Raw genomic sequence first — 22,614 nt, 5'->3', positions numbered from 1 at the left:
TTTTTTCTTCTTTCTATGTATTTTTACAAAGTTAGTACTATGTCTGGTACATAGTATGGGCTTAATAAATACTTATTGACAGAATGCCTGAATAGTATTTTGAGGAGAAGGGCACTGGCAGGTGGAGCAATCAGGAAGGAAAGGCTTCATGTACAAAGTGGCATTTGAAATATGTTTTGAAAGAAACTAGGAATTCCAAGAGGCAGAAATTGAGCAGAGAGTACATTCTAGACATAGCCAGAGCAAAAGTACAGAGAGGATAGTTGGAATGTCACGTGTGAAGAATGAACAGTAGGTCAGTAGGACTGAAACAGAGAATGCATGGGAGTAATGTGTAGGAATACTAGAAAAAGATGCAGGGGCCAGGCTAAATTCCAAAGGCATTTGTATTTGATCTCAGAGGTAATAGGGAACTACTGGAATTTACTGTGTAGGGGCAAAGGAAAGGGTCAGATCTGCATTTTAGGAAAATTGATTTCCCAGCTATGTGGAGGCTGAATTGGAGTGGAATAAGAACTGATTAAGGGACACCAAGTAGAAAGCTATTGTAATAGTCCAGGCAAATTCATGACTTGCACCAGGGTGGTAGCTATATGAATGGAGAGAAGGGGGAAAGTATAGGTGAAGTTATGAAGGTAAAAAAGAGAAGACATGACAAAAAGATTGACTATATGGGGTCATACTTATTGTGAATGAGAAGTTGAAGATGACACCGAGGCTGTGAGCCTTGGGGACTGTAATGGGAGGTTTGGGGGAATAGTAGGTTTAAGGAAAGAGATAATGAGTTCTCTTTTTGAAACACTTTGAGGTGCCTGTGAGACATCCAGTCCAGAATACCAAATAGAAAGTTGGTGAAGCAGGACTAGGTTTTAAGAGAGAAGGCTAGATTTATAAGATCTAAAAGTTATCTATAGAGAAAAGACAATGGCACCCACAGGAATTAATTAGGTCAGAATGTGTGAAAGCATAGAGAGAAAGAAGGTCTATGTAATTCGTAATTGGACATAAAATTAAGCAGTTATTGAACTTCTATGACACCATGTGCAGAATGGTTCTGTTTCAGAAACCTATATACTGTCTTTTCTGACACAAGAGAGATAAATCTAACTGAATCTGCAGCACATATGCGGAACTACTTCATCTGAACCAGGCTTAATATGAGGATAGTTATGCAATGAAAAAAATTTGCCTTACATACTCACGGCTTCTTGCCTCCCTACAGGTCCTTCCCGGGTCAAAATGATTGACCTTGCAAAAGGATTAATAGGTGTTATCTCTATAATCTCATGACCATCAAAAAAAAAGTCCTCATCTTGTGATGCAGATATAATGAAGCCAAATGAAAATAGTTGTTAATTAATGAATTAGATAGATGAAAAGTTTCTAGTTCTATTATACACTAATTAGATAAATGACTGGACCTAATTCTTCCTTTGTCAAAATGCTTTAAAGAAATGAAAAACCTATCATCTATATTTTCTTTAGCATTGGATTATGATTTCATCAACCTGAGAACTACTATTGTAGAAACTCCTTCCACCTATGCATATTTGCCACTTTCCTGACACTTTTCATTTTACATAATTGCCTGCAGCACTGACAGGTTAAATAATTTTGAGTCACACAGTTAGTAAACAGCATGTCAGAGGCAATGTTTGAACCTAGGCCATCCTTACTCCAAGACCAGACCTCCACACTACTTCTCAATCCTGATTTATTTTGATGAGATCTGTACTTCTTATACTGAGGATTTTGTTATATACTAAAGACAGAAGTATTTCGAAGCCCTTGAGCTGTCTAAAAATTGACACAAATAATTTTTAACTGAATAAGAGATAGTACATCATAGGTGTCAACATGACATAAATACAAAAGATCATAATTAGAATTATAGGGTGGCAATCTAGGAGAAGATGTTTTTGTGCATTTTTCCTTGAATCTAATGAAAATTTCCTAATATGAAATTAACAAAGTTTAAGAAATTTTAAAATATTACACATTCCATAGAGTTATGGCATGACAACATTCACAATAGTAATAGGGGCAGGTAGTTGGCACAGTGGATAGAGCATCAGCCCTGGATTCAAGAGGACCTGAGTTCAAATCCAGCCTTAGACACATAACACTTACTAGCTGTGTGACCCTAGGCAAGTCACTTAACCCCTATAGCCAAACCAAGGGAAAAACAACAAACAAACACCTCAATACTAATAAACATTTACTATATATAGCCAGGCAGCTAAATGGCACAGTGGATAGAGCTCTGGGCCTCGAGTCAGGAAGACATGAACTCAAATCCAGAATCATACAGTTAATAGATCTGTGATCTTTAGCAAGTCCCTCAACTTCTGTCTGCCTCACTATCCCATCTATAAAATAGGGATAACAAAGGAATTTCCCTCCTGGTTTTCTTGTGAGGGTAAAAATTAATAATATTTGTAAAGTTCTTTTTTCTAAGCTCTATATAAATACCAAGTATTATTATTAAATGCACAGCATAATACCAGGCAATGGGGAAGCTATAAAATGTAACTAAGAGGACCTATAGGCCTCAATACACTTTGAGTCTAGTAGCTCATAAGTAGTATACCGCACAATTTAAAATGAAAAATCAAAGGCAATGACAGAATTACTTCAGAATACAACAAAACTTAGCCAGTAAGTAAAGGAAAAAGAGCACAAACAACTGTGAGTTCTGCGACACTTAGGAACTTGGGAGTGCTTCACACCCTTGCCAATCAAAAACAAGCAATATCAGAACTGAGGCAGATTTATAAAAATACAAGTGATTCGTCAAAGGATATGTACAGGCAGTTTTTAAAACAAATCACAGCTATCAATAGTCATATGAAAAAGTTCTCTAAATCACTATTAATTAGAGAAATGTGAATTAAAACACACCTCTGAAGTACTACCTCACACCTAGCAGATTGGCTGACATGACAGAAAAGGAAAGTTATAAATACTGGAGGATATGTAGAAAAATGGGGACACTATGCAGTTCTGGTAGAGTTGGGAACAGCTCCAATCATTTGGGATAATGATTTGGAACTATGCCCAAAAGGTTATCAAATTATGAATACCCTTTGAGCCATCAATACGACTACTAGGTCTGTACATCAAAAAGGTCAAAGAAAAAGGAAAATGGTCTTATATGTACAAAAATATTCATAACAGCTCCTTTTGTGGTAACAAAGAATTGGAAATTAAGGGGGTGCTCATGAATTCGGGAATGGGGTATATGATTGTGACTGAAGTGCTATAAGAAATAATGATGGGGAATGGTATCAGAAAAATCTAGGAAGAATTAGCGCAAAGTGAAGTGAGAAGAAACAGAAGATTATTGTATACATTAACAGCAATATTGTACAATAATCAACTGTGAAAGACTTATCTACTCTGATTAACACGATTAAAGACAATTCTAAAATACTAATGATGAAAAATCTACTCTACCTCCACAGAAAACCCTCAGTGCAAACTGAAGTATAATTTTCTCACATTATTTTTCTTGCCTTTCTTCTACAACATGGCTGATATAGAAATGTATTATATGATTTCACACATATACTTGATTATATATTGTTTGCCTTCTCAGTGGTTGGTGGAGGGGTTATAGGAAGGGAGAGAATTTGGAACTCAATTTTTAAAAAAGAATGTTAAAAATAATTTTTTTAAAAAAATAAGCAATATCAAAACAATGCTATTAATCAATTTTAATGTTGCTATGTAAGGCTGAATCTAATTCTAGCATGATGGTCCTATAAATTGTTATTATGGGTGAAGAGCCCTGACTGTGGTCCAAACTCTTCACCCTTAGTCTTGGCTTAAGAGACTACTCTTTGACTTGGTGAGCAGAATTCAAAGGGGGCAGACTCCCTTGGAGATAAAGTCAGGATGGTGACCTTGATACTGACCTGACTACCAATGTGACATTATACTACAAAAAAGACTATTTGAATCCATGTATGTAAATATTTAGAAAAATGATGCTATGTGTTACCATGTTCAAGTTCTTTGAACAAACTAAACATTCCATTCTGCTACTAGATTATTATTACACTGTCAGTCTATTTAAAGTGGCCTGGACAAGTAAGAGTCCAAAGCAATCTCTAGGAACTATGCCTGTGACAAGGGACAACCTACCTGGCATAAAGAACCAAGGGCATCATAAACTACAGGTTCTTCCAAAATTTTTAAAAGAATTTCTCTCTCTTTTATTCGGAGTGGCAAAGAATATCTTTACTACATATTATAGCTGCAAAAGTGTGTTGAGGAGTCATTTAAAAAAGGTGTTTTTTAGGGGGGAAAAAGTCCCTCAAACTGCTCTGTACTTCCTTCTGCTATTCCTGGAAGAAATTTTCCCTAAAGGTAAAACCCCTAGACTATATTTTAGGAATCCAATTTGGTGGACACCCTAACTGTAATTTACTAAAAGCAAGAGAACAGAGGGAGAAAGAGAGACAGAGAGAGAGAGATCAGAAAATGTGTTCATTATCGAAAGAAAACAAAAAGTTGACTATTTTTGGTTTCAACATTTACACTCTAATTCCTATGAGATACCTTTTAAGTAAATGGAAGTCAAAGAGTGCTGAGCACTAACTTTCTATATTTGGACTAACAAATTTGACTAATGTTTTTTGTAAAATTCATCAGTATGGAGATGGTTCACTACATTAGCATGTTTGAGTCATCTGTAAGACTCTAAGATAACATTATAATGGATGGAAAGAGTTTATATTACTTAATTTTATCATAAGTTTTGAAAACAGCAGATTCAATCCTTTGGAGTATGGTGTATATACAGGAATAAGGCTAACTAGGAGAATTACTTTGCAAAAAAAAAACCATAGGACAATAAAAGGAAATCTCAAAAGTCAAAGTGCCTTAAAAATCTTTAAATTCATTGAATTTGCTCCTCAATTTTGATCACATCACCCCTAACTTTCTCATAATCTAAATAAAACTTCAAGGACATATAGACCCAACATTCTGGAGCTCCCATCTCAAACAGACAATAATAATGTAATTTTCCTCAGCATTTTGTGTTACTTCACACAAATTCTTCGATAACAGCCTCAAACTTAATGACAAAATATGATTGTAAAAAAAATTATTGTAAATACCTCAAATGCAGGGGGGAAATTGTAAGATTTTTACATTGAGAGAAAAGAGAGTTACAAGAACCTCTTTCTCTTACTCTTGGACTTGCCTGCCCTCTATTACCTTTTGAGCAAATTACTTCCAAAAAGTGATTAAGATGAGACTCAATAAATATGTGTATTAAAACTAAACTCCAGTACTTTATTTGTGGGGCAATGCTTTGTACCCCCAAATAAAGTTCACTTATCCTTATTTTACACACAATTCTGATAAGAGAGTCTATCTATTTTCCAAGACTATAGCAGGATGGATGCAGTAAATTAGCTATTTACTACAGCTATTAAAAGCAGGTAGATTGGCAGCAACAAGAAATGACAAACACTAAAGGAATAAATACGAAAAAAAACTAATAAAACAGATATAAAAATTCAAACATACCAATGTTATGTCATTTCTGAGAGGAAAAAAAAGCTCACTATGCTTCTTTACCACAATACTATAAATGTATTATAGAATGATATGAAAATTAAGGGACAGGATGGAACTTTTTCTTGCTGTAGCTCAGACTTCTCCAACTCTCTGTGTCCCCATTTGGAGTTTTCTGCACAAAGATACTGGAATGGATTGCCATTCCCTTCTCCAGCTCATTTGAAGAAACTGAGGCAAACAGGGTAAAATGACTTCCCAAGGTCACATAGCTGGACTGGATCTGATCTCAGGAAGATGAGTCTTCCTGGTTCCAAACCCAGACCTCGATCTACTGAGTCACCTAGTTACCCCAGAATGACAGCTACATAGACTCAAAAAAACAAAAAACAACAAAAAAACTAAATTCTTTTCTGTAAGCACTGTTTAAGATGGCAAGAAAATAGAAAACATTTTAGAAAGATCCTCAATTGCATTAAAAACATTTTTAAGGTTTTAGTGCTCAAAGGTTTAAGTTTCAGTTCCCTAAAAAACTTTCACATACTGAGCATCTCATCACTAGACAATAAAGTATACAAATGAGGCATTACTGTACCTCCTCTATGTTTATCAAACTTACCTGAAGTAAACTGTATTTTAGAAAGTTTAAAAGTCTCTGATAATTCTCTAGAAATGCTTCCTGCTAAAATTAGTTGAACCTTAGAATAGGTAGAGGGTAAAGTCTTGGTGGAGAGATAGATGGTTTCATAGTATATTAGAAAAAGAAAGGAAGAGACATAAGGATACACTGTGGAAAATGTTCACAGACGGGAGTAAAAAAAGCAATTAATAGGAGCTTTGACTGTAATAAGCAGAGGGGACCACCCTTACTTACAAAGCTACAATAAACTCCTGTTTGTCCATAAACTCACTCTATTTTATACCTTATTCTTATGGGAAAAAAGGAAAAACAACAAGCAAACAGGCTTTTAGATATTTAATCCTAAAATATGCCATATATTAGGGAAAAAACTGAGAATTGAACTGAGATTGCTTCAGGTGCAATGGTAAATGTGTCTCCCTGAGGCTTATCCATTTATAAATAGATAAACAGACAAATCATGAAAAGTTCAAGACTGTTTTTTGAATTAACAAACATCAAATTATGGATGGATTTTATGTTACGATTTTTTAAATTGTCTTCATCAGGTATATATGGTTAATTAGTACATTGACTTGTTGCAGTCTGTATCTCCTTATATTCTGGATAAACAAAAGTTCGTACTTAACGGGGAAAAGTTGTAAAAAAGCGCCCTTTGCTTCTTAACAGCTATGCCAAGGTTAACCATCGTGTGTAGGAAAAAATCGGGTTACCAGGCTATACTCAGAAAGATGGATCTGGGGAAACACAAGCAGCAAAGAGGAAGTAAGGTTGGGAGCACAGGAAGTCAAAATCTGGAAACTGCTGTGTGTGTGTGTTTGCTGAATGTCCTATGTGATACTTGGGGTACTTCAGGAGTGTAAACAGCTCACACGGGCTCACATGCTGTCTCTGTAAACCTATAGGAAGATAGTTTAACACTTTATTGATTAACCAGTGAGGAAGCCTCACATATAATTTTCCATGAAGCATCACTGTACTTGAGAGCAACTAGCCCAGTGATTTTTCCAAAGTCGCTTTCACACATATACAAAAGATCCTCTATAGGGTAAACATTCTGGGCTTCCACCTGAACAAGGAATATAGCCTCAAATACCTGTGCACAAAAAAGAAACTCTCATTGACTAGGTTCTTTCACATACATACATACATACAAATGCAAACATACACTCATGTTCACACATGAAAAAACCAAATACTTGTATACGGCCATGTATACATATAAGTACATATGTACACATATATGTGTTTTTGTGAATGTTTACACACACATTGGTATGTATATGTGTGTGTGTTATCAGCTCGTTATAGTAGCCAGAAAATTGAAATGAAGTAAATGCCTTCCTCTTGGGGAATAAATAAACAAATTGTGCTATATGAGTAAATCGAAATATTATTGTGCCATATGAAATAATTAAATGGACAATTTCAGAGAACCCTGCCTATGAAATGATACCAAGCTAAATAAGCAAAATAAAGAGAACAATTTATACAGTGATAACAGAATTATAGAGAAAAATAACTTTGAAAGGTTTTAGAACTTTGACCAAAACAATGATAGCCTATAAATGGAGATAAAATATGCTATTCACCTCATAATGGAGAAGTGATGAACTTAAAATGCAGAAAGAGACATACATTTTCAGGCATGGCTAACATGGAAATTGTTTTACTGAACTATGTAGATATGTATCAGGAGATTTATTTACAGCGCTTAAAAATTGCTTAATTGAGGATAGTGAAAAGGGCAGGTTAATTTTTTTTAAAAAACTTGTTACTTGAAAAATTAAAACAACATAAAAGAAGTATTGATAAATTTTTGGGAAAAAACTCATCAGGTGGATAAGAATTCATTCTGGGAGAAACTGATTAGAAAACAAAGTTGTTTAACAATGCTGACATATAATGAAAAACAGATTTTTTTTTAAATGAACATTATAAGATAATAGAAATACAGAATTCATTTGAAGGTCAGTTTGGCCAAAAACCCATCCAAGTAAGTTTAGATATTATTATGAGGCTACTTCACCTAGGTTGTTAGGTTCTCCTTGAAGCTGTGTTAATTATTAGTTCTGTGACACCTTGGTTCTATCAGATATAAATCTGAAAAGGGGAATATCACTTAACCTTCTAGTCAAAGTAGAAGAAACGATCTGGATTGATCACTTGGGGGCTGTAGAAAGAAATAATATGGCAGAGTGAAAGCAGTGACTTGCTTGAGTTCTCCTCCAAACCCCTCCAAATACTCATAAAAACATGGCTCTAAACAAATTCTAAAGCAACAGAACCCACAAAAAGACAGAGTGAAACAAATTTCCAGCCCAAGACAACCTGGATGATTGATCAGAAAGGTGTATGGCCCCGGGCTGGGAGCACAGCACTGCGTGGGTGCACAGGCCTCAGGGAACCTGGAACAGGCCTCAGAGAACTGACTGAATCTTGGGCAGCTGTGGAGGTTTCCAGACTCCTCAATCCACCAATGCCAAAGACAACCTAGAAGGTCAGTGGGAAAAGTCTCTTTCTGTCTGAGCTGAGAAAGGAAGGTGGGGTCTCAGCTCCATTCCTCAAGAACTTGGCCTTGGGGGGCAGCTGCTTCCCAAGCTTTCCCCCCACAGACTGAGGGGGAATCCAGTGGCTGATCACAGAAGGATTGCAGAGATCTGTTTGCCAGTGCTGAGGCAGGAATCTCTTGCTTTACCTGTGTATGGATCTGGGTCACAGCTCTGGGTGGCGGTGCTGGGGTGAGGAGGAGAGCTGGCCTGGTGGAGCTTATCGGGGCTGTGAAGAGGAATCCCCTCCTTACAGTTACAGGACAGAAAGGAGTACTTGTAGCCACAGGGCAGGAAAGGAGTAAATGCTTCACCCCTTATCATACCACCTTGGAAGAACTGAAAATTTACAGGTCCCTACAAACATCTCTGAAAACAGCTATACAAACCCCCGAAGCTTGGAACAGTACATTCTCCACATTGGAAGCAGATTTGTACCTTAACAAAGAGTTTAAAACTCAAGTAATTGGCCAGGATCATGAGCACGCAGTGCAAAAAGAGTCAGACTATATTATCTTACTTTGGTAAAAAAGAAGATCAAAATATAGAACCAGAAGAAGACAACAAAGTCAAAGCTCCTACATCCAAAGCCTCCAAGAAAAATATGAATCAGTCCCAGGCCTTGGAAGAGCTCAAAAGGGATCTTGAGAAGCAAGTAAGGGAAGTAGAGGAAAAACTGAGAGTGATGCAAGAAAATCATGAAAAACAAGTCAACAGCTTGCTAAAGGAGACCCAAAAAAACTGAAGAAAATAACCTTAAAAAAGCCTAACCCAAATGGCAAAAGAGGTCCAAAAGCCAATGAGGAGAAGAATGCCCTAAAACAGAAAAATTGGCCAAATGGAAAAGGAAGTCCAAAAGCTTACTGAAGAAAATACTTCCTTAAAAATTAGAATAGAGCAATTGGAAGATAGTGACTTTAAGAAATCACGACACAGTAGAAAAACCAAAAGAATGAAAAATTAGAAAAAATGTGAAATATCTCATTGGAAAAACAACTGACCTGGAAAAATAGATCCAGGAGAGAGAATTTAAAAATTATTGGACTATCTGAAAGCCATGATCAAAAAAAGAGCCTAGACATCATCTTTCAAGAAATTATCAAGGAAAACTGCCCTGATATAGAGAACCAGAGGGCAAAATAGAAATTGAAAGAATCCACAGATCTCCTCCTGAAAGAGATCCCCAAAGGAAAACTCCTAGGAATATTATAGCCAAATTCCAGAGTTCCCAGGTCAAGGAGAAAATATTACAAGCTGCCAGAAGGAAACAATTCAAGTACTGTGGAAACACAATCAGGATAACACAAGATTTAGCAGCTTCTACATTAAAGGACCGCTGGCATGGAATATAATATTCCAGAGGGCAAAGGAGATAGGATTACAACCAAGAATCACCTACCCAGCAAAACTGAGTATAATCCTTCAGGGGAAAAAATGGTCATTCAGTGAAATAGAGGACTTTCAAGCATTCCTGATGAAAAGACCAGAGCTGAATAGAAAATTTGACTTTCAAATACAAGACTCAAGTGGAACATGAAGAGGTAAACAGGAAAGAGAAATCATAAGAGACTTATTAAGATTGAACTGTTTACATTCCTGCATGGAAAGATGATATTTATAACTCATGAGACCTTTGTCAGTATTAGGGTAGTTGGAGGAAAAAAATTATATGTATATATATGTAGATAGAATAGAGGGCACAGGGTGAGTTGAAGATTAAGGGGTCATATCTGGAGAATAAAATTAAGGGATGAGAGAGGATTATACTCAGAGAAGAAGAAAGGGAGAGGTAGAATGGGGTAAATTATCTCACAAAAAAAACAGAAAAGAAAAGTCTCTACAGTGGAGGGAAACGGGGAAGGTGAGAGGGAATGAGTGAATCTTATTCTCATAGGATTTGGCTTAAGGAGGGAATAACATACACATTCAATTGTGTATGGAAATCTGTCTTACCCTACAGGAAAATAAGGGGAGAAGGGGACAAGAGAGCAGGGGATGTAGAGAGGAGGGCAGATTGGGAAAGGGTAATCAGAACTAAATACTTCTGAGGAGGGACAGGGTCAAAAGAAAGAATAGAATAAATGAGAGGGCAGAATAGGATTAAGGGAAATACAGTTAGTTTTTCACAACATGTCAACTATGGATGTGTTTTGCATAACTGCACATGTACAACCTATATTGAGTTGCTTGCCTTTTCAATTGGGGTGGGTGGGGAGGGAGGAAGAGAGAAAATGTGAAACCTAAAGCTTTAAAAATATATGTTTAAAATAAAGTTTTCACATGCTACTGGGAAATAAGAAATACAGGAAATGGGGTACAGAAGTCTATCCTGCCCTACAGGAAAATAGAAGGGGAAAAGGGATAAGAGGAGGGGAGGGAGATAGAAGAGAGGACAGAAAAGGGGAAGGGATATTCAGAATGCATGCCATCTTGGGGTGGGGGAAGGGGGGAGATGCAGTGAAAATTTGGAAATCAAAAACTTGTGGAAGTGAATGTTGAAAACTATTAAATAAATAAATTTATATTAAAAAATTTTTAAAACAGAAAGAAAGAATATTCATAAAGCACTCAGAAGATCTATTTTAAAATAAAAGTAGTGTTGCCACTATCCTCATATTACTGTAAGGGTTTACTGAAGTGATTTTAAATGTGAAACTCCAATATAAACTCCATGTATTGTAATGAAATAAGGCATATGCTGCATGATCTTGGCAGGAAATAGGGGTTTTTAATATACTGTTTATATTTTGAGGGAGTTGGAATCTGAGAAGAGATCTGGAGGCCAGTTTAATGTAATCTTTGAGATGAATCCCTTTTCAGCACTAGCCAAGTCATTTGACCTGTGCTGAAGTTTCTTCTTCTGTCAATTGTGAATAACACAGTCCCACTCCATTATTATGACTGAGCAGAATAATTTACCAAACTTCATAACTTATGTTATACCTCCTATAATCATTTTTTCTTTGAAATTTAATACTTTACCTCAGTTAGCATTTGTAATTTGTCCCCTTTTCTTTGCTTCCTCTTGACATTTCTCACTGTGATAGCACTCACATTCTCTTAAACACATGGTTACTGATAGTCATAGTGCTATAAACATAGTAAACCCTCAATAAATGTTCTTGAAATAAATGAAATGAAGAATCAAGATCAACTGAGAGTTGATGGGACTAATACTTTAAACTGGGCATTGCACTGTAAGCAGATTTCAAATAGATTCCTGGCTCTAGATCTATGCCAGATCATAGGTCACATTTTTATATGCTTTTTAAAAATCATTCTTTTTTCAAAATTTATTTTATTTTTTAATTTATGGCCTCAACTTCTTGGACTTCTTTTTTGCTTTAAGGTTTATAAAGTACTTCCCCCACATTTCTTTTGTAAGGGAGGCAACATAATTATTATTATCCTTATTTTATAGGTGAGGACATCCAAGTTTAGAAAGGTTCTAATTTACCTAAGATAAATCAATCAACTAAACAAATCATTTTTAAATGCTTACTCCTACAATGACCAGCCAAGTGTTTCAATGGATATAGTACTAGACTTAAAGACTGGAGGTCGTGAGGACGTCCGCCTTATACATTGGCTGTATGAGTCTGAGAGAGTCACTTACCTATTTCTCTCATTCACGGTTATCTTCACCTGTAAAATAATAGTACCTACCTCCCAAGATACTGTGAGGATCAAATAAGATAATATAAGTAAAATGTCTTGGAAACAAAACTTAAGTATCATATAAATGTTACCCAATGTTACTCTGCAGCCAGGCATTCTCTGAAGTGTTAGGGATAGAAGGACAAAGGTCACATAGCAATTGTAAGATTCTAGGTCCGACACCAGCTCTCTTGCTTAAATAAGTGCCTTCGTAGCTTACTTAACTAATTCCACGCTATTCAAACCTAATAAGCGAATCCTCAAAGTATATTTTTTTGGCCTAATTTGGCCAATTATTTTAATCGAACTCAGTTTGTCAAAAACCATAAAACCAATATGAAAAATTTAAGAATTGTGAAAATCCCTGTTTACTAGTACTAGCCTACACAAATCAAACTAAGATATCAGTAGCATTATAGAAAAGTCCTCTACTGACTTCAGTTTCAGCTATTTGTAAACAAATAAACTTTTATCCATAGTATTTTAGGAATCTGGCTCCACCTGTTTCTGGCCAGTGTAGCAAAGAACCCAATCACTCACAGCAGGCAGGTCTGGGAGTATTGTTTTGGATACAATGTGATACACCAAATTCATTGTGCACCCCATCTCCTTGACATAGCAGGTGTGGTGACTTTCTTAAAGCAAGTATCCCTACTGGTCCTTTGATTCATGTGAGATAACTAAAATAACAATCTTTATCTCAAAAAGGGTAGAGAGTCCTACTCTAGAATTAAATTATGAATCTTGTCTCTGTGATCTGAAATGGATTTTTACTTCTGTGTTAAATGATACTCAAAATGCTATTTAGAAAAAAGAGAAACCTCAAAATTTAGAATCTTCATTAATGATAGAAATTATGAGTGCAATTTTCACGCGCATAGGCCGAGTCAATTTTTAAAAAAGCTCACCCTGAATTCAGAATCCGTTGATAATTATGAACAATCTTTTCAAATTCTTTTTCTTTCTTAGATCAAATCTGTACTTTATACTTTGCCATCAGATTTCTGGTTCTCCTACTTCAACTCCTTTCTCTTTGATGTTAATTTACATATACTTCTCTTTTCCCTACTTATTCAGTTGAGAGCAGAAGTAGTGGTGGAGTAAACATTCCTTCACCCATGAAAGAGAAAATCAGAGAAAACGAGGGGAGCTGGGCGATTCAGTGCATAGAACACTGGGCCTGGAGTCAAGAAGTCTCAAGCTCAAATGCAGCTGCAGATACCTCTTAGTTATATTATCCAATGCAAATCACTTAACCCCTATTTACCTTAGTTTCCTCATTTGAAAAATGGGGACAATAATAGCATTGCCCTGTCAGGAATGTTGTGAGGATCAAACGAAATAATAATTGTAAAGCACTTAGCACAATGCCTAGCACATAGGAAATGCTACATACATGTTAATTGTTGTTTTTCAGTACTTAGCATGGTGCCTGGCACATAGTAGGCATTTCATAAATCCTCCTTCTCTCCCTTCCTCCTGATTCTGTCTCTGACATTAATCACATGTGTATTAGGAATCTGTTTCCTCATCTGTAAAATAAGATGCTATTTATATAATGTTTACAAAGCTCTTTCAGTTAAACAGCTTACTGAGGTTGGTATTACTCACCTTATTGGGTTGTCTGAGGATGAAAGCAAGAGAATAGATATGAAAACAATTTGTATAACAAACTACTAAGTATTATATAAAATAGGATGTGATTTTATGGAATCCTGTGTTTTTAGTTCTTCATGACTTGAAATGATGTACATGAGAAGAAAAGGAGGATACTGATGGCAACTCCAAAAATTACTTTCTCTTATCTGATTATTTCTTTACCAAATAACCAGATTTTAGACATAGAACACAGTTATGCAGAATAGAGAAATGAGAAACATCACTGAATCCTATAGGCAAAGGAATAGTATTAAGAAACTGTCTCAACAGAATAGAATCTCTTATTACTAAAGAGATAGAACACCTTAAGGACATATTGGGGTAATCCTTTTCAAGGAGACAAAATTTTTTTCAAAATCTTTTTGTAAAAATCAAAAGCAAGCTTCTGGAAACAGCTAAACTACAGTGTGGAAAATATACAAGGAGTGACACCATTAGATGACAGATTAAGCAACACAGAACTTCATAAATATGGACAGCAAGTAGTCATGCTTCAAAAAGAGAATTCTTTTGAGTGGTACTTCATCTGTGATAGAGACCTTCTGAATACCTTTATTTTATCCAAAGTTTGCATACTAAATGACCTAAGGACTCCAGTGTAATTTTGATGCTTCTAGCATTGAAAAGGGTATATAGAATTTTCCTTCTGAAATCTTCATGCTAAAATCCCTAACTTTATAATGTAAGTAATATCCTGACAAATTGAAGGCAATCAGCATATGCCATAATCTACCATCAAACGTATACTTCCACAGGTCCAAAAAGGGCTGCAGTTCATCCTACCACAATAGGTTGAATTCCAGTGATGAACATTGAGGTGGGGGGGTGGGGGGGTGGGGGGAGAGGAAGAAAGGAAAATAAAGAATTAAATCACCCAGTGAAAGTAAATGAGTTTGACTCTCTACTGTGCTCTCCATTCCAAAACAACAACAACTTCAGACAGATTCCGGCTTCTTCCCTGAAGTCTTAGATATTTCCTCTCTTACTCTCAAATTAATTATGATAAATTGAAACCTATTCAAAATCTAAAAAGTAAAAAAAAAAGCCTTGAAATGGTTGGAAAAATACAGAAACAAATATGTGAACTAAGATATATCACAGGTAGTTAACCTCCTTTGGTGATTTCCTTTTGTTCTTCCCGACCTATACCAAAGAGGAACCACCAGAAATAATGGAGTTAGTGTTATTTTCATTCTTTACAACTACAGCATTAAATTTAATAAGGCTGCTCTCTAAGGAGACATGGGCAAGAGTAAGACAAAGGCTTTGCATTAGGTTACCTCTGATCTGGGGGTATTTGGTTTATTTATCAAGACCACTAATTGCCAAAAAAAAAACCTAACCCCTTTTACTTTTTATTTTAAAATGATTACCCTACTGCATAAAAAGAAACCTAAAACACTGAAATAAGCTTGCAAAGAATGAATCTAAAGAAAATACAGGGACATCTGTCAACATTTCTAAGTAGTACTCACATTCTAATATTTTCTTCTTCCAAAAAAAAGTGGAGTTGAAGCATTGCTTAAGCCAACATTAAATCCATAAGAAGAAGCAGATCATCATTAAGGAAAATCCGAAAGTCCACCATGAATTCTCCATCATATCCTTGGATTGAATCAAAGGACACTGGTGGCTCCCCAAAACTTCTGGATCACATATACTAGGTTTTTGGAACCCGTTTTTGTGTCATGGAACTCACTTTTGGGTCTAATGAAGTATTACAAAAGAAACCAATTTTATTGAAATATGGTTGTAAAAATATATTTTAAAAAGATCAAATTCTTGTACTTCCTGAAATTTATCCCTAGACCCCAAATTATGAACTGATCTATTCTAAGGCTCTCACTTTATACATGGGACAAGTGAGTTGTCCAGGGTAATAAAGCCCCTAAATGACAGAGAATCCAGTTCTCCAATGTTCAGGCCAGCCTATAGATAGAACAAGCTGCTTCAGACTTTGGCTATATTGAAAAAGAAATATGCTTATTTTTAAAACTTGGAGGGAAACTCATATCCCTCAAAAGAGACATAAATAAAGCAAACCACTACGTGCATATCTATACCCTGCATGATTTCATCTGTGATCCACTATTTCACCTCTTAGGTCATTTAAAAAGTAATAAAAAAAAAAAAAGAAAAAACTGACTGGTATCCAATTCTATTCTTGTCCTTTCCACATATTTGACCAAAAGGCTGAATGGGTTGGTCCTGATTGACTCAGGAAAAGAACCATCAGCCCATTCGGCATACAAAAGTGGCTTGGAAGCACTGGGAACTCGGTAGAGACTAGTTTCTCAAGGCGCGCCCCATTTCTCAACTCCCTCTCCCCAGTCCAGATGCATCCAGGCAGCAAAAGCTAGCCTAAGCCGAGAGCCCTCCCACCTTGTCACTAGCCTTTTTAACCCCGGTTCCCCACAGCAGAAAGCAGAGGAAGAACAACCACAGTAAAAGCGCTCCTCTTCCAGGTGTGTGCACAGTTTTGTTTGACTGGACAGAAATTCCTCTGCCTCAGTTGCCAGGGGCTCAGCACCTACAAGACATCTAAGTGACACTGCAAGGGGTCCCCGAGGGCACTATGATAACAGTCCAGGAGCCGTTCAGTCCCCATTCTACAGGCATCTTCAACTTTTTATGAGTGCCCAACAGGTGAGGCAATGCCAGGCAAACAGAAGTCCCCTTACCAGCCCCTAACATTGGCGAAAACCTCTGATCCGGGCCTCCCACTGCCCTCCTTCCCCCTCCCCAAGCCCAGGGACTTTCAGCATCACCCGGAATTCCCTTGGTCTCCCTGACCACCTCCAGCATCGAACAGCCCAGGCAGGGTGAGGGGGCTGGGGCCCATACCTTCAGCAGCACCCCTGTGGGCACAAATACCTCCTACACTCCCACCCCTGACCCGTCCCATCTTCAGTTCAGGACTGGACAACTTACCGCATAGTGGAGCTGAGGCTTCTCATTAAACACCGAGTCCCCCATGCTTCCCTTAGAAGCCAAGAGCAGTGTCCCCAGGCGTTTGGAGGCACTGTCTGTAACTGCCTCCAACAACAGCTGCAGTAGTGTAATCGGCTGGGCGCTGCCGGAGCAACCGGACTGCCCCCTTTTCTCCTTCTCCTCTACTCCTCCTCCTCTGCTTCCCTAGAAGCGACAGGGAGAGCACTCCAGTCCAACCCTATTTCACCACCATCCTGCTGACAGCTCCCACTTTACTCCCGGTTGAGACCCCGGCAACTGCTCTCTTATTTTGTTGGTTTGAAAAAAACAAACCACCATAAGCCACCACAACAAAACACACATACACAGACTTGCGGACACGACCCCTCTCACGTTGTAAAGCTGGAAGGGAAGAGGAGGAGGAGGAGGAGGAGGAGGAGGAGAGAAGGAGGAGGAGGAGGAGAAAAAGAACGAAGGAGGTGGCTGTCAGAAGTAATGGGCGGGCGTTTAATTCCTTCCGCTCTCCGAGGGCCAGACTTGCCTCTGCTGCTGCAGCTGCTGCTGCTGCGGCTGCTGCTACTCAGGCTGCTGTTGCCAGCTGTTGGCAACGGGACCTGCAGCTTCGTTTCCAGCCAAACAACAGGTGTAGGACCAGATCTTCCTACCTGCAGGCTGCCATCCAACCCTGACCGACCTCCTTCAATGGAAGAGGGATAAGCTTGTGGCAGAGCTGGAAGGCTAGTAAAACTGAAGGAATCTCAGTGAACCAAGAGGAGTTTATTGTAAAACAGTGGCCCCAGGCCCTACTCCAGCTCTAGGTTCTGAGCCTACTGAGTACCAGGCTATTCCAACTAATGGAAAATTTTTTTTAAAGAATTGCTTTCATTTTACACACAGCCTACCACTTCTGGTTACCACAAGCACGTAACTGAACTAGGGGAGTGTCAGCTTCAGGGCCCAAGAGGAGGGAACAGTAGTGATTGCTATGCTTGGGTAAGGGCTGTGCTAAGGATTGCAGGTCTTGCAAACATTAGACTCTAGTCTAAGGGGACTGTTCCTGGGAGAGTCCTGGAACTGGAGGGGCATTATTGAGATGAGAAAGCACTGCAGGGCATTTTTTGACAGAGTAGCTAAGGAGCACTGCTAGCTGGGAGGAGGGGAATCTTCTGGCTTAGATCTGTGAGGCAGGCACTGTAGGAATGGGGTGTGTTGCTATTCTGGACTGGGAATATTGACTACAGGGTGGGGAGGAAGCCAGAGTTCAAAGATTAGGAGGGGAGAGGAGGAATCTGTTTTGTTCAAGCAACTTTGCAAAACCTTTAAGATCAAAGAGGGGGAGCAACTTTTTGTGAACCAAGAGAATATGTTCCAATGCTTAAATATTCAAATGAATTTATGATCTCAAAGATTTGGAATTTCTTTCTAAAGATGAAGATCACAATTGAAGTATGCTTGTTTTTCCTATGTGACATCTTGTCCACATCATCTCTTAATGCCTATTGCCCATTACCAATTGCCTATTATACCTATTGCCGTACCTATTATGGTATGCATTTACACGGAATACTTATAAAGTTCATATATAATTATGCATATTTGCAACAGCGCATTCAGATGAACTATAAATTGGCCCTGATTTGAAGTGAAGTAGAAGAGCAGACAGATAGTCTAAGTCGAAGTTGAAACGCTGCTTTAATAACTCCAAGCTTCACAGAAAAACAGAAACACACCTTTTTTTTTTTTTTGGCTAGGCAATGGGGTTAGGTGACTTGCCCAGGGTCAGACAGCTACTGTTATGTGTCTGAAGCCAGATTTGAACTCAGTTCCTCCTAAATCCAGGGCTGGTGCTCTATCCATGGCACCATTTTTTTTATTTTGTTTTTCGAGGCCTACCTTTTAAAAGCCATATTCTAGGGTGTTGTTGTAAGGCAGCAAGACAGAGACTATAACAATGTTAAAAAATTTAAAAACTACTGTTAGAAAATATAAAGCATATTTATAGTGAAAAGTGTAGGAGTATTGGAATCAAGAGCCCTTAGTGAATTCTAGGACTACCTCTGACACATTTGATGCTTGCACAAATGACTTAGTCTCGTTTGCTCTCAGTTTCCTCATCTGTAAAATGAGAGGGCTGGATTGATAACACACATTTATATAGCACTTTAAGGTATACAAAGGACTTTCCTCACAACTAATAAAGCAGATGATGTAATCATTATGACATTCCAACCACAGTCTCAATGAATTTGTACACTCAAATCCTTACCTGCTCACTATGGAATTTTTAGCCTTCTTCATAGCTCTGTATAAGCTTCTGCTTTAGGGAGCCAAGATGGCAGAGTGAAAAGGCAGTTGCTCTCACGTTCCCCTATCAACCTGTGAAAACCCAGAAAATATCACCACAGAAAAAAAAAAACCTGGAACAACTGAACTAGAAGAAAGATGGGGAACAGCAGTGCAGCAGCCCAGCAAACGGGTCTCCCAGTACCTCATCAGAAATAAGGGAAGCAGCACTACAAAGGGCCCCAGGCAGATAAGCACCCTGCAGCATTCATCTGAAAGGAGCCGAAGAAAGAACCTTAGAGTCTTCCTAAAGGCCCAGCCTTGCTGATTCCAACCCAACACCATGTAAGCTGTCAGAACCCTACAGCCTCCCACTGTCAACCAGGAGGAGATCCTGACACCCAGGTGGTAGAGCAGGCAAACACCAATACATAGACCTCCCAGTGCCTCAGTGAGGGCTGGGGAACTGACTGAAACCACTTGACAAAACCACCAGGTGCCTCCGAACTGTACCTAAAAGGAATCTCGCAGTGCATTAGCAGCATTGCAAGGGGGCCCAAGCAGATAAACACCCTGCATCTAAAAGGAAATGAAGGAAGCTAAAGAAAAGGAAAAGCAGGCAACCTAGAATTGCCTAAAAGTTCCAGCCTTGGTGATTCTAGCACAACACGAGGTAAGCTGCCAGAACCCTACAACCTCCAATTGCTAACATAAGAAGCCCAGCACACAAAGCCAGTGACCAAAACCTAGGCTCCCACCATAAGAACCTTGGGGCAGTGCCCCCTGACCCCAGCAGGAGAGCTAAAGAAATGTACCATAGTGTCATAATACGAGAAGAGTGAAGATCAAGACAGAAATTCTACAGAGGACAAACCCACATCTGCAGCGTCAAAAGGGAATATGAACTGGTCTGAACCCTAAAAGGCCTTGTTAGAAGAAATTAAGAAGAATTTTAAAAGTCTAATGCGAGAGGTAGAAGAATCTTTTAAAAACATAATTGACCAATTGGAAAAAAAGTACACTGAAGAAAACAAGCCCCTAAAAGACACAATTGGCAAACTGGAAAAAAGGACACTGAAGAGAACAAATCCCTTAAAAATGAAATTGGCCAACTGGAGAAGGAAGTACAAAAACTAACAAAAGAAAACAATATTAAAAACTAGAATTGGACAAATAGAAACTAATGACTCTATGAGAGAGCAAGAATCAGTCGAACAGAAACAAAAAAAAATGAAAAAATAGATGAAAACATAAAACACCTCATCCATAAAACAACCAACCTGGAAAACTGATCCAGGAGAGACAATTTAAAAATAATTCGACTACCTGAAAATCATGATAAAAAAAAGAGCCTAGCAGTATCTTAAAGGAAATCATAAAGGAAAACTCCCCTGATGTCCTAGAACCAGAAGGTAAAATAACCATAGAAAGAATACATCGCTCACCACCTGAAAGAGATCCCAAATTGACAATGCCAAGGAATATAATAGCAAAATTCCAAAATTGCCAGATGAAAGAGAATGTGCGGCAAGCAGACAGAAACAAACAATTTAAATTTCATGGAACCACAGTCAGGATTACACAGGAACTTGCAGCTTCTACATGAAAAGACTCCAGGAGTACAACATGATATTCTTTAAGGCAAAGGAGCTTGAATTGCAGCCAAGAATCAACTACCCTGCAAAAATGAGCATGATTTTTCAAGAGAGGAAATGGATATACAGCAAAATAGGGGACTTCCAAACCTTCCTCATAAAAAGACCATGACTCAAGAGAAAATTTGATCCTCAAAGATTCAAGAAAGACATAAAAGGTAAATGGGGGACAGAAAGATACAATATGATGTTGATATGGGCAGACTGTTTACATCTCTACAAGTGAAGATGACACTTGCAACTCTTGAGAACTGTATTGTTCTTACACCATGTTTAAGGAATATACATAAAGGGGGTTGATATTAGTTGACTTTGATGTAATGATTTAGAAAAATCTGATCAAATGGTTAAATGGATCCAAGTAAGTGGATTAGTCTGATCTTAGAAAATGTACTGAGAAAGGAGGAGGCACAAAGGGTAAATTGCATTACAGGAAAAGACAGAAAATTCTATTACAACAGTGGGAAAGAAGGGAATGGGGTGAGCATTGTTTGAACCTTACTCTCATCAGATTTGGCTCAAGAAAGGAATAACATAATTAGTTAGGTATAGAAATATAACTTACCCTATAGGCAGTAGGAGGGAAAAGACGAAAGAAAAGGGAGGGGAGGTAAAAGGGGGGGAAGAAGCAATAAGGGTAAAGGGGAAGAAAAGTGAAAGGGATAATAGAAGGGAGGAGAGATTGAAGGAGCCTGGGGTCAAAAGCAAAACACTTGGGGTGGGGGGAAGGAGATACCAGAAAGAAAAGCATAAACAGGGAGGAAAAAGGATGGAGTAAAAGACACAGATAGCAATCATAAATGTGAATGTGAATGGGATGAACTCTCCCATAAAACGGAAGCAGATTGCAGAAAATGTTATCCACATCCAAAGAAAGAATTAAGTAGGTTGAATATCTATCTTTTTTTCCCCTCTCCTGTTGAGTTTTGTTTCCTCTTTCTGATGGTTCCTCCTATTAGTTTTAATTTTTACTTACAACTTCACTAATGTGAAACAATATTTAATAAGAATGTAAATGTATAGCTTATATCAGATTGTGAGCCATCTTGGGGAGGGTGGTGGGGAGGAAGGAGGAGAAAATTTTAAAACTCAAAAGCATATGGAAGTGATTGTTGATAAATCAAAATAAATTAATAAATTAAAAAAAATAACAGGGCTGTATACAACATACATGATCTCCTTCATGAAGTCTTCAAAATTGTTAATGTATTTCTTCTTGAAATTCTTTATATAACTTTGAATAAATACTTTGTATCAATTTATCTGCCAACAGGAACACATGCATGTGCGCGCGCACACACACACAAACGTACGCATACATAACTTTGAAGACTAAAACTAGAGTTCTCTCTTCCCCACATAACTATTTGATGATTAATTTATTTAAACAATATAGAATTTATTTTAGGGTTTTACAAATCTGAACGTTAGTCCTTTGATCTTTAGCCAGTGAGTATGCCAGCTTAATTTTTAAAATATCAATTATCTGTTGTATCTTGGGTTTTATGTATGTTATCATAATTGACCAATAATAAGCAAGCTCTACTTATGAATATATGAACATTTTAGGTATAACTTCTAAAGTTTGATATGTTTATTCTCAAAATTCCATTGTTACACTTGGGTGGAAAGAGGTAATGGGTTGTGTCTTGTTTTTCCAGTTTTGAAGGGCTTTCTCTAGGGAAGTGGCAATGAGTTTAGGAAAAGAAAC

At 37.7% G+C, this 22,614-nt stretch overlaps 1 protein-coding gene across 3 annotated transcripts in view; it reads right to left on the bottom strand.

Annotated features, from left to right (window-relative positions):
* Positions 1 to 22,614, bottom strand: part of ARHGAP6 (Rho GTPase activating protein 6) — a 672,203-nt gene that overhangs the window by 320,527 nt on the left and 329,062 nt on the right. The window contains exon 1 of one of the 3 annotated variants that reach the window (XM_078146111.1): positions 16,966 to 17,389. The exons of 1 other annotated variant lie outside the window; for it this stretch is intronic. In XM_078146111.1, the coding sequence (XP_078002237.1) occupies positions 16,966 to 16,991 (26 nt within the window). In that variant the 5' untranslated portion in view covers positions 16,992 to 17,389. Of the gene's footprint in view, positions 1 to 16,965; positions 17,390 to 22,614 lie in introns of those variants that run through there. One more of the 3 variants, XM_021006212.2, reaches the window with a different exon arrangement.

Source organism: Phascolarctos cinereus, unplaced genomic scaffold, assembly GCF_003287225.1.
Source record: "Phascolarctos cinereus isolate Bilbo 61053 unplaced genomic scaffold, phaCin_HiC Scaffold_726;HRSCAF=1367, whole genome shotgun sequence".
Classification (NCBI taxonomy): domain Eukaryota; kingdom Metazoa; phylum Chordata; class Mammalia; order Diprotodontia; family Phascolarctidae; genus Phascolarctos; species Phascolarctos cinereus.
This window is presented reverse-complemented; position numbering and strand designations above follow the sequence as displayed.